The sequence below is a fragment of the Ambystoma mexicanum genome, chromosome 6p (genome assembly GCF_040938575.1).
Source record: "Ambystoma mexicanum isolate Mex_15411 chromosome 6p, UKY_AmexF1_1, whole genome shotgun sequence".
NCBI classification, from domain to species: domain Eukaryota; kingdom Metazoa; phylum Chordata; class Amphibia; order Caudata; family Ambystomatidae; genus Ambystoma; species Ambystoma mexicanum.
In genome coordinates, this window is record NC_090935.1 from 1,486,939,497 (window position 1) to 1,486,956,516 (window position 17,020).

Below are 17,020 nucleotides of genomic sequence, written 5' to 3' on the forward strand. Positions count from 1 at the left end.
GTACGTGTCTACCGGCACCCTTATTTCCGGACCAGACCTGTAATGAGGCCCTTGTCTCAAGCATTCACAAAATTCTGATTATTTAACATATATTCATTCTCTGTGCATGATAAGTCAGTTTCTGTGTGTTCATCTCCTGTTGCTGATCCTATGGCGTTATTGTTACTGCCTGAATCAGGGATCAATGAGCCGAGTTCCAGAAGTGTAGTGCCAGACCTAATTTCCTGAAGGTATCTGAGTACGATAGCTTCCCGAGAAGCTTTCCTTGCAGCAAGAGACCGTGTCGGCCTCATTACAAGTATGGCGGTAAGGCAACAACGGCACCGGTATCGCTACCGGCACCGTTGCTACCGTACCGCCATACTAGGAGTTCTGCTCACGGCTGCCCTTGCAGCCACCAGGTCTGACCTGGTGGATGTACTGGCACCCCCGAGCAGAACATGATGGTAGCACCGGTACTGTTATTAACGGTACCAGTGCTACCACCCTATGGGGCTCAAATGGGGATGTACCGGGCCCAGCACCCGCGAAAGGGCAATTACCGGGTCCGGCTGGGCCGAAATAGCCTGGTAATTGCCCATTTGCGGGTGCTGGACCCGAGTGCGAGTTTGGAGGTAGCCTTGCCGGTAAAGCCGGCAAGGCTACCTCCAACCTCGAAATGAGGCCTAATGTGAGTGTGGGTGAATGCCCCATGATGTGCTCAAGACTAGGATATCGATACATAAAGTACGAAATGTGTGGTTTCAGGCTAAAACAAGAAGAACTTACCTGAAAAACCTCAGCGTCCTGCGTCTAACGCATTCCCCAACCGGCACTAGCCGGCTCGTCCCTAACGCATCAGCGCTAACGGGCCTGGGGACAAAGAAAAGGAGCACGCAAACTACAGAATGGTAGGGAGTTATAGTTTGCGGGTTGTTAAGGCGGCGAGAAGACAAACAATGCAGTAAGTATGTTTTTAAATACTGCGGAACTGGAGTAAGATGCAGCCAACAAAATAAAATGTCTAAAACTAATAAAGGACTAAAATCGAATGTACAATTGGATAAAATACGACAACACTAAATACTAATAGAAAAATGAGCAGCACATTCCATGGCTATTGAATTCAGGTGCTGTCATGTTGTAAGCTTCAGGCCTGTGAATGGATACATATATGTAACATATGTATGCATTTGCATACAGTCATAAGGCCTGATTCACAGAAGCGTAATACAAAGGCACAATCCCATAGGAAAACGCTCTGTGAATCAGGCGCGTAATAGTATATGTGAGCAACATATGTTAAACACAAAAGTAACACGGTTTTTACCATAATATGACACTATAAACAGCTGAATACGATAAGGTATATGAAATTGTGTTTTTATGTGTTACCTATTCTTATGCAATTTGTGTCATCTATATGTTAAGATAGATTATGAACTTTTATGAATGGCAATGATCACATTGAATAAAGTTGTAATAAAAGCAACAGCTGAATGTGTGTTTTAGAGGGTCCTGTGAACCACTGGAAAGGGAGACTGCTGATGTTAAGTGTTTGCAGAGTCTGTCAACGGGCTCCCACTAAGGATACACGGATGGCAAACACTACGACAGACACAGACTGCATAGAAAGGAGAAATGCTGGACCCAAAGCCTTGAAAAGAAAAACAAAGCCTTACTCTATACATCTAAAATATGTTCCTATCATAAACAGAGCTGCCGCCAGGGAAAGGCGGGTAAGGGATTACTCTGCACAAAGATCTCCTATTGAGGTCTTCCTGTTACCTGTCCTGCATATTGCCCAGGCGAGGGCAAGCTTGTCCTCGCGCTGAGGCCAATCTAATGCTGCCCCCCGTAAACCGGTGAAGGGGAAATCTCTCAGAGGTTTCACCTCCTTGAATAACAATACACATCTACCCCAACTTATGTGTGTGTTTAACCATCGGGCAGATCTCTCGTAAAGGAAGAATTAGGCTAGAAAGAAAAAATGGCAAATAACACAACTTCCAAACGAGCTGACAATGGCTAAGAAGACTACAAACCTAATGATATCCTGAATCGGGTCATCAACCATATTTTTAAGATTGACCAATTAAGTAAGGAGAGTAAGGTCAGTAGGTGTCCAGAACGGAGCCCGATGCTACACCCTGCCCTTTCCATGTGTAAGAACACCAGACTAACATAGTGCCATAAGGGGGTCAATAATACAAAAGTGACCCTTTCGTTTGGTAGCAGAGATCAGCATCGTATTTACTTATGACCAATGAAACAAGACAACGTATTTGAATTCTTTCACACAAACGTCCATCAGCTGCACCAAGGCATTTTATGATAATTAAAGAGCCAGTCTTTATAATGATCACAGATGCATAGCGTATTCTAATCAACTGAGGGGGGCTGTTTCCCATGTATCCGAGAGAACAGGGGGAAACACGGAGCGCTTTCACATACAAATTTAACACTGGAATACTCTAATGTGGGGAGTGAAGGGGCTGACTTCATCTCACTATACTCTCCACTCCGCTTCTCTATGCAACTGTCCCCAACTCCCCGTCCACCTGTTGCCACTTTCGCTTCTTTTCCCTCCTTGGCCCACTCCACTGGAATGCTTTCTCCCAGCCATCAAAGCCATTTCCTACGAGGAACTCTTTAAAACAAAGTTCAAAATCCCTTTAATCCCCCACCCTCTTATCCATATTAATTGCCCAACCTACTTCTCTGATTTCAGCCCTCAGGAATGCTTGATGTTGATTGCAATCACGTATATATGGTTCCATGTAATAATGTCCCCGCAAAAATACCTCCTGACAAAAAAGTCTGTTTTTTGCGGAGACATTATTACATTGAACATGCGGGGGACACCCCCGCAAATCCAGATTTTTTTTTTTTGCAAGGGGAGCAGGGAACATCCCTGCAACCTGTCCCCATACATAATGTCACTATATGTAATGTCGCCAATGGCTTTTCCCGGCAGCATTGTGTATGGGGACATTATTACCTGATACCGTATATACTGGCTCTTGGCTCGTAGTGTCTAAAAAGTATGTCCTGCCTCCGGTCTCTGTCCTTGGTACATGTTCTCACTCTTCCTCCTTCATCACTCAGTTCATCTCAATCAACCCCACACCGCTTTCCGTTTGCTAAAGGGACATTACTCAAGGACTGCCTCCGCTCTCTGTAATTGGTTACTTTCTAAGTCAATTCTTTGCGGAATGACAGCCTTGTTCTTCAATAAATACAAACAGAAGATGGCAAAGATGCACAGGTCCGCTAAGCCTATAACTGGACTGCTGCTACTGAAGCATTTGGTGCCAATCTAAGACTTGACTCTGGTTATCATTGGGTATTTATAACGCGCTTAACAGCCAGAGGTCTCTAAGCACGGACCCAGGGATCGAACCTGTGCTGCTATATGTCCTTTTGCTTCCAAGGCGAGCACGTTGCCTCTAAGCTATCATCCCAAGACCAAATGCAGCAGTTTGCAACCTCTGCTGACAAAACATTTCAGGAGTAGTAGTACCTGAGGGCACGGTTTTTGTAAATACATATGGAACAACATGGTTGAGTCAAGTTATTTAGAATTACCAGCGGACAGTACACAAAGTCATTAAAATGGTGAACAGTGGGCCAGAAAAATGTCCGAAGCTGGCTTGAAAGACCCGCACTCTGGGCATTATCTAACTGTCTATGGACCTGTCTGAGCAGGCCTTTGTTTGGTAAAACCAAATGGCAATAACAGGGTCCATAGTATGAAGGCCCTCTGAGCTGATTCAGAGACTGCCGAGACTGGAGGCCTCATATTTAGAAAACCAACCCATTCTGTCTCTATGCCCAAAAAGATGGGCAGAGTGCAACTCCTGAAACTACAAAAACATCTTATCATACAACGAAAATAATAACAGTCCGGGTGTGCAATTCCCGTGAGGAGAAGACACTTTCTTGCTGCTGCTGCTGTATTTTGTCAACGTGCGCTGGGAGTTCTAAGAACTCGCGCATTTCGCATTTCCATCTCGCCTGCTCGCTCGCTTCCAGGAGGAGGCGGAGCGCTGTGCCGTCACGTGACTGATCACCTGACCTATCCAGGCACATAAAACAGAGCTCAGCACACCCTTGCGGCGTTAAGCCCGACAGGCGTAAAGGCCAACGGCTGTTGAGCGGCTGTTTGGCGCTGGTGGCGCGATAATCAGGGAGACTGCGGAGGAACTACCTCTTTGATCCCTTCTGAGCGCCCACTCCCTCTGTGCAGTGCACACAGGCCACATATTGAGTACTTTAGGTGGTTCCAGCTAGTCTGCCTACGGCTAGCATTATTGTACTCTCTGCAATGACTGCCCAATCAGGCCAGGGAGGCCCCCAAACAAGGAGGAAAACGATTCAACAACGACGGATGCAGAATCCGTGGACAGCCTTGAAGGCAGACGCGGCTTCAGACACTTCAAAGGTAAGCACTGCTTCACGAAAACACATGTCTAAAGCGCAACCTGAAACGGTTGATTTAACAGGAACAAAGCAATCACTGTTAATTGCTGTGTCCTCTTCTGACCCCTCTATGACTTCTCCCTCGCACGATAAATCCTTCGATGCCCCAACAACGAACACAACGTGCGCAGCAGGCAGCAAAGAGGTGTCAGAACGAGTAACAAATGATTGTTGGTTGTCACCAGGAAATTCCGAAAATCCTCTTACCCTGACAAGTTTTGCTCAAGCTAATCCTACTGCTCCTGTGCCACCTCCTGCGCTGCCCATATCGCCACTACAAACCATTGGTAATCAGATAGTTGACGGAGGCGCACACACTACGTCTGACGCCATCCTAAAGGGGGCAGTGGGAGCTGCGGGGTCTGAGGGATCTGTGCCGGCACTCACGCCTGGGGACGCCGAAACAAATGATTCATTAGAGAAGGCTGTTCCACACATAAATGTACCTCAACAAAGGCCACTACTAACTCTTGACAACTTACTTCCGATTGGCCTAAACTTGTCAAGAACATTTTCATTCAACAATACATCTCAAGCCACGCCTAACCAGATCACCTCAGAAACAGCTGATGAATTTTTTTCCCCTTTTGAACTTACGGATGCAGAACTAATGGAAGCCTCACAAGATGAGGAGGGAAACGGGCGCCTACTTGAATCTGATGAAATAATATTAACTACACAGACCTTAGACACAGACCACGCAACTGTAAGAACCATTCCGGCAACTGTTGACACACCGCGGAGAGCTCCTCGGTTTCTACAATCCAAGGAATATACGACGTCTAACACCATTCAGTCTCTCCATGGCTACACAACTGCAAAAGGCAGTCAGCAACATACATTCCAACGATACAGTCGCAATCACATCGACCATGCTGTTCTCCTTCATAGATTGTGTGACAACATGGGACACATGCAGATGGGGAACTTCAATAAAATTTGTTCGCCAATACGTGACAAACAAAATGGCGGTGGTACAGGAGAAAGTACCTCAAGTACACCTCACGTCAAGCCAAGAGGTCCAACATTTAACATGGACCCCTCCAGTAAATCGAGAAATGAGAATTTAAAGTCTACAACATTACAATCTTCTCAGGAATCACCTATTACCACGGCCGCTACCTCGACGCTGGCAAAAGATCCCAATTTGGAGAATTCAAACAGTTCACATTTAAGTCTGTCAGACAAAACCAGCACTGAGTCAAAACCAAGTTTGTCCTCAGCAGCTGCAATGCAGATCTACAATAATGTTCTAGCAGCCTCGTCTGCGGCACTCCTTCCGTTTTTGAAAATGTATGAGTCACTCCACGAGGCCTACAAAGACCAGACGTCACTCATAATAACGCTAAAAGAAAAAATGGATAAATTCGACTCTGTGACACACTTCCTGCAACTACGGTCGACACAAGAAGCAGAACAAACATTAAGATGGCAAGAGCGCCTAAGTGACCTCGCAGCGCGTCACCACTGCCAGAATGACTCTTTAGCCGACGGTTTGCTTGAAGCCGTAAAATGGATGAGACATTCAGCCATGATGAACCCAAGCATCGAAACTACAAAGCTTCAAGTGCCCTCACGATCGAGCAAAGATCCTCACAACCAGCAAGTTCAAACACAGAATACAAATGCAAATGTTTTAATTTCGAACAACACTGATGCAGCTAGTGATTCTTCAACTACGACCGGCCAGCAAGAAGTTAGAGTCCAGGTCGTGCAACCCCCCGAGTGTGGTTCTGTGTCTTTCCCGAACGAACAAGCAATCTGTTTCAATCCAAAACTGACTTCCAAAATATCTACAGCCTCATTTGGAATCTTCGAAGGTCCGGCAAAATCACTAAAGGTTTCCACGAGGCAAGTTCAAACAACCCAGAAACCGAAAGGCAGGCAGTCAGAGCCTGGGAAAAAATTGCCAGACCCTGAAAAACATGTACAGCATTCAAAGTCACAGAAATTCATCAGAAACGTAACACAGGACTGTAGAGTTGGCTTATTCGAAAGAGCTGAACAGCCAAAAATTGATGACCAATTGTTCAGGAAGTCACAAACCACAGTAGAGGAGGCCGTCATGTCTCTCCGACAAGCAAGAGACAAAGAGTTGACGCAGACCGTGAAAGTCCCATGAGCAAGTCACCGGGATCAGCAATCGATATATCCAACTTTTCTACTTACTCTGATGAAGCCACAGTCGATCGCTTAATCGTCCCTTCCAATATGGCCACCGATGACATCCAACATGAATCCTCGCATAGGCTAACTCCAAGAGCGGGACAGGAGGCAACCTATGATAATAGGTGGACAAAGCCTGAGGACTGTCTAAATCTGCCTATATGCCTTAACCCAAAAAATCCCCGACAGCATGAAAAAAAGCAGGTCCGATACTCATCAAAAGCATCCACATCTTCGAGATCTGGAGCAAACTCGCTAATCTGCAAATTGAAACTACAAAATCTACATCGAGGTGACCATGATTTGAACCTGAACCGCAAAAACGTACTGAAACTATTTTCTTGCATTCCATCCCTCAGAACGATTTTGTCTGAGGACATTCAAATAGTTGAGTTTGCTTCTGAAAAGTGTTGTGACCAGGTACTGCTACACATTTCCTCAGGATCAGTTCGAAATACAATTCTGAATGCACTAGAGGAATTGTTAACATTTGGGTTCGACATATCGGTGGAACCGACGAGCTTCAGGTCCGACATCGAAATGTCCAATACAAAAGACACCTTTCAAGGGACCCAAGGACAACGACGTGCTGAGATTCGTAGAGAAATGGCAATCTCAGTAACCTCATGTACAAATCTTAATCATCCAGTGAAAAATGGCAGCCACACTAACATCTCTGATCGACGTTAGCCATCAATCAGCAGTAAAAAGTGTACTCGTGAATTTATTTCATGGAATACTAGAGGATTCACTCACCTATTCAACAAATTTGAGGCTGACCTGGAAAGGGTCTTTGTCATTTGTCTTCAGGAGACATGGTTGTGCGAGCCACCATCGAGGGACGGATTCCAGACTCTATTAAATCCTGCAATAAAAAATGTAAAGGGGCGACCCTCTTCTGGTTTGGTCATTATGATCAAAATAAACACCAGGTGGCGCCTTGTTGATTCCTCCAGTCCTAATCCGTTCGTACAAAGTGCACTGCTCCAAACTACAGACGAAGACCAAGAAACAAGGAAACACCTGCTTATTATAAATAGTTACTGGAATCCGGCAAAAATAAGCACCAAAAAATTCATAGACTCAATAACAACCTGTATTGATCAGACATTGCTAAACTACAAGAATCTATCAATAATCTGTGCAGGCGACTTAAACTGCTCCTGGTTCAAATTCGATCATGCAACCAAGCAGTTCAAATTATCATCATACGATGAAGTAAAAAGTCGGGAGTCCAAATGGAGGCAGGCGATATGCAATAGAAATTGCAATATGGTAAATGGACAAGTTCCGGGCGACAAACCACCCCAAAAAACCTGGTCATCCCCATACGCCCAATCAATAATTGATTACTTTTGGGTATCAAAAAGTTTCTTTGAAAGTGACATAAGACTATCAATAAGCTCAATGTCAAGTAGTGATCACAACCTGCTTCAGTTGGCTTGTATGGTAGAATGGACGGTTGAGCAAAGAAAATACGATCTCGTAATTTCCGTAAACAGTGGCGGAAACCGGCTGAAGATGGATAGACCTACGATAGAGAAAATAAGCCAGAAATTACGTCGGACCTCTGAACAGTCTGTAAACTACGCACCGTTACTATTTGATTTCATCACAGTCAAATCCGCTGATCGTACAATGGGCTCCAAACATAAACACCTCTCATCTTCAATCCTGACACAAGCAAAACAAGTTATGAGACGAGATATAAGAACCCTAAAGAAGTCCCACAAATCGGACAGCGACACAAATGCAATCAACAACGCCATACGCATACGTCGCCAAAAATACCGTAACTGGCTAAAATCGCAAAAATCGATAATTGAGCAAGATCAAGCTGAGTACCTGATGAGGCATTTAGTCCAAAAGAATTCCCGAGAAATCTGGGCAATTTTGAACGCAGGAAACTCGAAGCACCAGTCACTACCATCGAACGAGATTGATGCCGACTCATGGGAAAAGCATTATGGCAACATCTTTTGTAAAACAGCTAATGAGGACGCTAGAAAACCTGCACAAGAGACAATATCTTGGGAACCTCGAATAACAGGACCAGACATAAGACTCGCCATACGATCCCTGAAAAATTCCCACGCAGCAGGCCCAGATTTAATATCAAACATGATGTTGAAAAAGAACGAGGAGCAATGGGCAATCTTCATCGAACTATTATTCGCCCGTGTGCTTACATCAGCAACGATACCTGACTCCTGGCGGGACGCAATCATAGTGCCAATCTACAAAAAGGGCAATCGGGCAGATCCAATCAACTATCGCCCGATTGCCCTGCTGGACACTATAGGTAAAATCTTTGCATCTTTTTTACGTCAAAGGCTGGCAGCGTGGTCTATGTCAGAACAAATCCCTGATATCCGGCAAACAGGTTTTACCAAAGGCGTGGGGGTGGAGGTGAACCTGTTGCTCCTAAACATTCTCAAATTAGAAAGCCAAAAGGCAAAGACGAGACTATTTCTCGCCTTCATAGATCTGAGGGGTGCTTTCGACAGTGTAAACCGAAACAAACTGTGGCAAAAACTGGCAAATTGGAACTGTCCAAGAAACCTCATCGAGCCAATTAGAGCACTATATACGCAAACCACCGTCAGCATAAGACTAAACAACGAAGGCACCCTATCCAAGCGGATACCAACCAGCATAGGTGTGAAACAGGGATGCCCATTAGCTACTGAACTCTTTAAATTGTTTATTTCTGACATCCCTGCTCATCGCAAAGATGTGCGATGTTTTCCACCAAAACTGAATAACATCGAAGTAGGATGCATAATATATGCTGATGATGTGGTTTTACTGGACAGAACCGAGATAGGCTTGCAACGCCAATTAACAAACCTTCATGACTACCTGCACAAAAATGACCTGGAGCTAAATATTGAAAAAACTAAGATCATTATTATTAGCCAAAATCGTACGAAAAGACAAAGAATCTTCAAGTGGAAAATCGATGACATCTGTCTTGAAACAGTCAATTCAATCAGATATTTGGGAATCATCTTTAACAACTCAGTCCATGAACATCACTGGAAAGTTGACATGGTCAATCGTATGACTCAATTTGGCATTCAGGGACAGTTGCTGAACAAAACGTTTGGCAAGTTCACTTTAACACCGGTCTTGATTTTCTATACCCAAAAGGTAGTTCCAGCAATCACCTTTGGATCAGAATCCGGTTGGAACATAGATGTCTCGTTTTGGGAAAAATTGGAAGGAATCTTCTGGCGGCGTGTTCTGAAGCTTCCAACCTACATATCAATGACCCAAATCAGATACGAACTTTCACTGAATTCTCTACATTCGCATGTAATGTGGAAGTCCTTAACAGTAATGCGAAAGATGAATTTGTCTCCGACAGCCCCTGCATTCCAAATTTTCTCTGCGACAAGTAACACAGGGAATTCGAAACTTCTCGATGAGTGGAAGCAAATCATGCTGAGAATCTTAGCCACTGCTGATCTCAACCTGAACGATCTACTAGAGAGACCACAACTAGCAAAAAAAAGTTCGAACAATGGTGCTGGATTTCGAACAATGATTCACGTCTCTTGAAACCGACCACCTTAGACGCTGGAGTTGGGGCACTTAAGCTAAATGTTACAAGCAACTACCTAAAACACTGCCCGTCTCGACATCATCGTGAGCAGTTTCTAAGGTTTCGTTTAAATGCCATTAAAACGAAAGAAATGATGTGGAGTCGTCACTTTAAAGAAGTGAGTAACAATATATGTCGTTTCTGTCACTGTGAAACCGAAACTTCTGAACATCTCCTCACCAGATGCAAAGATACCACCGCCAAACGGATGACGCATCTGGGAGACTTCATTCCTGTGGACTGTATTAGTCGAGATTGGTGGTCATATGCGGCAGCCGGACACTGTATAAAATTAAGCTGTGCCGTAGTTGACTACTTGGACTCTCTACGTCTCGACACAAACTTTATTTGAAACAACGTTTCATCCAGGATTTTCAGAAGTGGCTCGAGCGGACGGTAATAGTCTGATGGACCTTTGCTTGTTTTGGAGAAGTCCTCTTCTCTTTTTCTTCTTCTTCCTTCTTTTTGGATATATAGGACCACATTGTAATAAAAGTCTGATGTCACAATGCTTGCATTGAGACATGTCAGACTGGTGTTTCAATAAAAAAAAAAAAAAAAAATAAATAACAGTCCACCTGCATTTGCGTCTTTTTGCCAACAGCGAAAAATGTTCTCCGATATTAATGGCCATGAAGAAGTAGATTGATTTGTTTGTTTTTCACAGTTTTTCTCCCCAGTCATCTTTGTTGGTTGTATGTTTCCATACAATGAGTTACATATTCGACCAAGGTTCACACTTCCATGCCCAATACTCATGAATGAGCTCTCCCTGCATCCAGTGGATGTTGTGCGTCTCGTGAGTATGGCGGTAATAGTAAAAACACGTGTGGCCTCCATATGAGTTTGGCGTTAATGCTAACATAGGCAGTATTGACCCGTTTTTGCACCCAGCTCATAACAGGTATGGCGGCATTTACCTCTGGTAAAATTCTAACAGATAATACCAGCTGTATAAAATACCACCATTTTACAAAGTGGCATTCCACCTTAAAAGTCCTCCAATCTTTGCCTCTATGACAGAGGTAAACATTGTAAAAGGTTTCTAAAAAATCTTTTTAGGTCTCTGTCCTGTACATGAGAGAAGCAAAAGCCCAGGGTTTTTCACTGCAATGCTGGAAAAACACCTTTTAGAAAGGGACACTGGAAGGGGGTGAAAGGCTGGGTATCTACGATGCCCATCCTTTCACCACTTCTCATGTATATTTCATGAAAGTATCAGAATGTACCCCTTTGTGCACCAGTGATAGTCGTAGCAATAGTGCAGTAGTGATGTTAGTATCAAAACTGTACATTCTCCATTTCCACCATCTAAGGAAAAAAATATAGCAAGAGATATTTCTGTAAAACCTTCAATACCACTAACAGTGGTATCTGGATTCACAACATCCAGAGGCACGGAAACTGCTCTTCTGAACACCCGCGAAGAACTACTCGCACCTCTGGACTCCAACTCCCCTGCTGTCCTCATCCTTCTTCATCTCTCCTCTGCCTTTCACCCAGTCAACCATACCTTCTTCATACAAAAAACAATACCCTTGGTATCTCGGAACGGGCACTGGACTAGCTGACATGCTTCCTTACTGAACGCTCTTCCCAAGTCGTCTTGGGCACCTTCTCCTCTCCTACTTCCTTGTCAACCTGTGGTGTTCCCCAGGGTTCTATCCTCTCCCTTGGGCTATTTAACATCTACCTTGCTCTGCTTGCACGTCTCATCTCACCCATCTCCTCCAACTTCCGGTGTTACGCAGATGGCACACATCTCTTTTTCAAACTCCCTGCCGACCGTCTTGCACCCTCCATCATCCCTGACTGCCTCTCTGTCATCCACGCCTGGTGCACCTCCAATGATCTCTGCCTCAAGGCCTGTAAAACTGAGATCCTTCAAATCAGGACCCCTGCTCCCTCCTTCTTCCCTTCACTCTGGCCTTCCTCTTTCGGCTCTTCCCTTGTGCCCTCTTCTGAAGCCAGAAACCTTAGTGTCATCTTCAACTCCTCTCTCTCCTTCCTCCCTCACACTCAGGACATTGCCAAGAAATCCCACTTTCAGCTCTTTCTTCTCAAATGAATTCTCCCCTTTCTCACTTTCCCCCAGAGGCTCAATTTGACCCAAGACCTGTTTCTTTCTAGGCTTGACCATTACAATAGCCTCCTTGAATCTACCATCTTCCACTCTGTGACCCCTTTGGCTAATCCAGAATAAGACGGCAAGATTGATCCTTGGCCTTAAGCACAGGGACTGCATCTCTCCTGCACTAAAAACTCTTCACTGGCTCCAGGTTGCTGCACCGATTAAATTTCAATCCCTCTGCATCATCCACAAGGTGGTGGGTGCCCAGGGACCACACTATCTTCAACTTTATCTTACCGAATACTCTCCTTCTAGATCACTACATTCTTCTGGCACCAACTCTCTGTGTGTAAAGCGTTTTGCTACACAGAGGGTAGGTGGTCGTTTGCTGTCCTCAGCTACCTGCCTCATATGGAACAGCCTCCCCCTCCATCTGTGCCTTGAGTCGGGTCTTCTTAAATTCCAGAAGCTGCTTAAGACTTTCCTCTTCATCTCCTCCTTCCCTTCTTCTCTCCTTTGCTAATCCCAAAGTTGCTGCGATTGGTGTCCTGGGTCCCTATGCCTCTCGGCCCAGCTCCTGTCTATCCACTGCACTTGCACTTAGACCCTGCGCCCTGGAGGCTCGCACTTACATCTCTCATGGCTCCAGGCCCTGTAGCACTCAACATTCCTAGCACTTCATCTGTGGCTCACCCAGGAGCTCATACTCCCCAGCACTTACCCCCTCTGCCCTCCTCCTTGCTGCACTTGCACGTTGTGAATACTCACAAGGCATAGTAGGTTTGTCCTTTTTCCTTTTCCCCCTACTGCTCTTAAATATTGTTTTTTTATTGTATTTCCCACCCCTTCTCCCTCCCTTACCCTCTGGGTGCTTTGAAAACAGTATTTCCTTATTGTACAAATGCCTAATAAGCAATCAATAAATACATAAATGAATACACGTTGCCAATGGGTTATTGGTAAAGTTGTGAATGGGCACATTTAAAGGGAATACCACAGGCAGAAGTGGTAATTTCCTACGGCAGTGTTCCTGGGAAAAAATCTGGACAACTAATAATAATGCTGGTGGTATTTTAAATACTAGCTATTTTTAAAACAGCATCTAATTATGAATTAAGTTGATATACGGCATTCACCACACGAAATGCATGTACTGCACTGAATGGGGTGCATGACCCATATTGCTTCAATGGAGTACTTTACATTTCCCCTGTGGGGTAAATAGCCCATAGGATCCCAACACCTTATTAAGGGGCATTTTAAAAACAAGTTGCATTTATAATACTATACATTTGTATCATTACCACCATACTCATAAAGGCTCTCGTTTGCCAAAAATATTGCATTTTGATATGGCTGCAAGTAGATAATGAGCTGGGAAGGTAAAGCCTGCGAGCGAGCGATCAATAGACACTTGATAGGACCCAATCAGCAGTTGGAATTCATAGTGCTTTGTCTCTAATATCAAGATGTGATGGTTTGCATTGACTCACTTGTACATATGTATTTTGTTCCGTAGGTTTGTTCGACCCCACGGCCTGGTGGGAGCAGAGCATCTCCAAGATCTTCTGTAAGTCCTTCAAGTTCATGGCACGAGAAACGCTAATGAGAAGAGATGGATGCATGTTTATGAATGGGCACAATGTCCAACGTCGGTCTCCTTTTACGCATTTCATTTATGCCACGGCTCATTTTGAACAATTTGCATGGCAGAGAGGAGGGGCGGGTCGCAGGTATTTATGCCAGGATGACATCTTCATGGCTTAAATGCTGAGGATTCAAATGCAATCCGCCAGCTTTATTTTTACACAAGCAAAAAGCTGTCGGATTCCATAGAAACCCTCGTAAACGCTGTCTCCCATGTTTACATGCCAGGCAGGCTTTACTCAATTTCCACGGAGGAACTTTTCTGAGCAAATGAGGACAATTATTGTGCAAAGGTGACCTGTTTACTCAAAGGTGTAAACGTAATAGGTCTAAGCCACGTCACAAGGCAGCACTCCAAGATGAGCTATCTCCAACTGGGGAACCTCTAGGTCCTTCTGAACTTTTCTTTCTGTGGAATTGCAGGCAAGCAATGTGTACTGCATAGTTACAGTATTTTTCCGCAGTGACCCTGCATGTCTGCAGATGTACCATATGCAATTGTATGACATGAAATAAAATCGCAATACACCTGGGAGTGGAAATCACCATATCGCCAGTGTGACCTTCTCAGTGCAACAGTGGCGTCCCCAGGAATCAAATTTAGTAGGGGCACAGGGGGGGCCAAAGAGAAAAGTAAGGGTGGGGCACAGACAATAGTGGGGGGCCGCCTATGAAAGGGAATGTGTGCAGATCCGACTGACTGCCTTTAACATTAACATAAACATTACCATCACAAGCACTCCTGCAGAGAGGCTTTTGTGCACCCCCACTACCCACACCCCACCCACACCCCACTGCACCTCCCCTCCCATCGGAATGCAGGCACAAAACCATTCAGTAACTAATAGCCCATCATTAGCAGTTGTGTGTGCTACATTCTGATTAGAGGGGCTGTTCTTAGCTGCAGAGGGAGGCAGATTGTCAAGCCGAGTGCTTATGAAGACTTATGACAGCCTCCGTTCACTAACTATTTCTACACAGCGGTACACTATCCCGTTGTTCAGATCCTGTGTTGTGTTGCGTTGACAGTGCAGAGAGAGCAGCCCAGCTGAGGTGGGGGGGGGCACAAGGGGGAGCCAGGATTTCAGAGGAGGGGGGCGGGCCCACGGATAATCCTACTAATGCCTTTATTCACTAAACATAATCGACAACAAAGGGCCTCCGTATCCATCACCAAACAGAACATCCGACTTTAAACTTCAATAGGAAAGCTCAACAGAAAGATACCCCCCACACTACTCATTTGTTGTTAATAAGAAGCAAGTGCCCCCAAGGATCTGCACATAACCAACAGGTATAACAATTCACAGGGTCCCATGTATCTGACTTAACTAACCCAGCACTACATGCCAATGTGCATAACTAGGTCTGCCTCAGAAGGTAGGATCAGGCATGCACAGGCCAATTGTGTACTAGGCCTAGCAAGTTTGTCTGTCCTGTCCTCCCTCTGTCTCCTATCCCTAGCTTGGTTGTGCCTGAAATACTCTTGCATAGGCGCATTAGATGACTAACCACCAATCAATCTGAAATGTTGCCATGCCTAGTATGGTAGTTTAATGTGTTGTGTCTCCTTTTCCCTCCACCTCTTGCCCCCCCCCTTTGTCACGCACTCACACTAGTAGATATGCCCCTGGCTTAGTATGCTAGTTATTGTTGTTAGATCATTCGGAATCTTCAAGGCCTATGAATGACAACTGTATTCCCTTGTCCCCTTTCCTCCTTGAAGCGCTTTAAAGCACTTCACTTGTGTATAAGCGCTTTACAAATAAACAATTACAATTACACTAGCAGCAGCATCCTGGGAGCCATGGGTCCAAGCCTGGAACAAATGTAACCTGTTACTATGTCTCGAACGTTCTAAGCCTGGAGTGCAAAACACGTGTAAAAGAAACATGGTAAACATGTACAGCTTACTTTTACACTTCAGAGCATTTTTTTCAAACATTTTGCAGCGGAAAAGGCAGAAAACAAAGTTTACACTTCTGCTGTGCATTCCTGCTCTACGTTCAAAGGATAAATGCTGTTACACCCGCATGAGATTTGCATGCAGGCATAAAATGGATGGATTTCCAAGGAATCCATCTGCTTTGAGCAGGTTCTGAAAGTAGGCACATTTTATGGGAATCCCTTTCAAATGCTGTCTGCCTTGCATGAATGGCAGATGTCATTTACATTTTTAAAAGAAACGGAGAGTAAAAGCAAGGTTAAAGGGAATTTCGCTTGCTTTTGTGCTTTCCTTGTGAACACTGGGTCTAATTTTATATGGCAAATGTACTATTCCCGGTGGGCAGGCCTCATTCATTCGCTGACACGGGACACGGAAGGAGATGACCACACAGATTAACATTTGGCGCGTAACTGCTATTTAATCATTCCGCCCCGCCCTCATCCATAATGGTCACATGACCTCTCGCAACTACCCGTGACGTCTCGCCACGTGCCCAGTGATGGTCCGTGACAAGACATCACATCTGCCCCCAAAATAACAATGTCCTACGTCATTTCTTCAATCCATCATCAGGGTCTTTATATGGTCGACCATCAGCACGTGGGCATTCGATGTTGCTTTTGATCTCCCCCTCTGTTGCAGACTCTTCTTCATCTCCAATGTATCCGGACCCCTCTCTCTCTTCTTCTTCCGCCTCTCTTTTTACTTCTGGTTCTTTGTGGGGGCTCCCTTCCACTCTTCTGAAGAATGAGGCAATTGAGTACTTGCTTGGCGGCTCGAGCAGCCGTGATCATGGATCCATTTTGGTCCATAATTGTTAGCGGTTGCGGGATGAAAGGTGGCATGTCTTTGTGAGTGGACGTCTTTTTCACAATGCCGCTGTCCCCCAGTTGGAGGTCAGATGTTTGTGCCTTCCGGCGGGCATCAGTGTATTTATTTAATTTTTCCTTTTGCTGCATCGTCTCTTTCCCTTATTTCTTGTTCTTGTCTACTCGTGGTTCGACTGCCGGAGTCGTGAGGAAGCCTTGTGCTGACAGGACGGCCCAACATCAATTCGCCAGGGCATAGCCATTTGGAGCAGTGTGGAGTATTGCGATAGTCCTGCAAAAGCTTGTAGAGT

At 45.0% G+C, this 17,020-nt stretch overlaps 1 protein-coding gene across 3 annotated transcripts in view; it reads left to right on the plus strand.

Annotated features, from left to right (window-relative positions):
- The window catches only part of LOC138510563 (uncharacterized), a 1,136,503-nt gene that overhangs the window by 347,299 nt on the left and 772,184 nt on the right, over positions 1-17,020 (plus strand). For all 3 annotated transcript variants that reach the window (XM_069626321.1, XM_069626322.1, XM_069626323.1), the window contains exon 5: positions 13,825-13,875. In XM_069626321.1, coding sequence (XP_069482422.1) covers positions 13,825-13,875 — 51 coding nt within the window. The remainder of the gene's footprint in view (positions 1-13,824; positions 13,876-17,020) is intronic.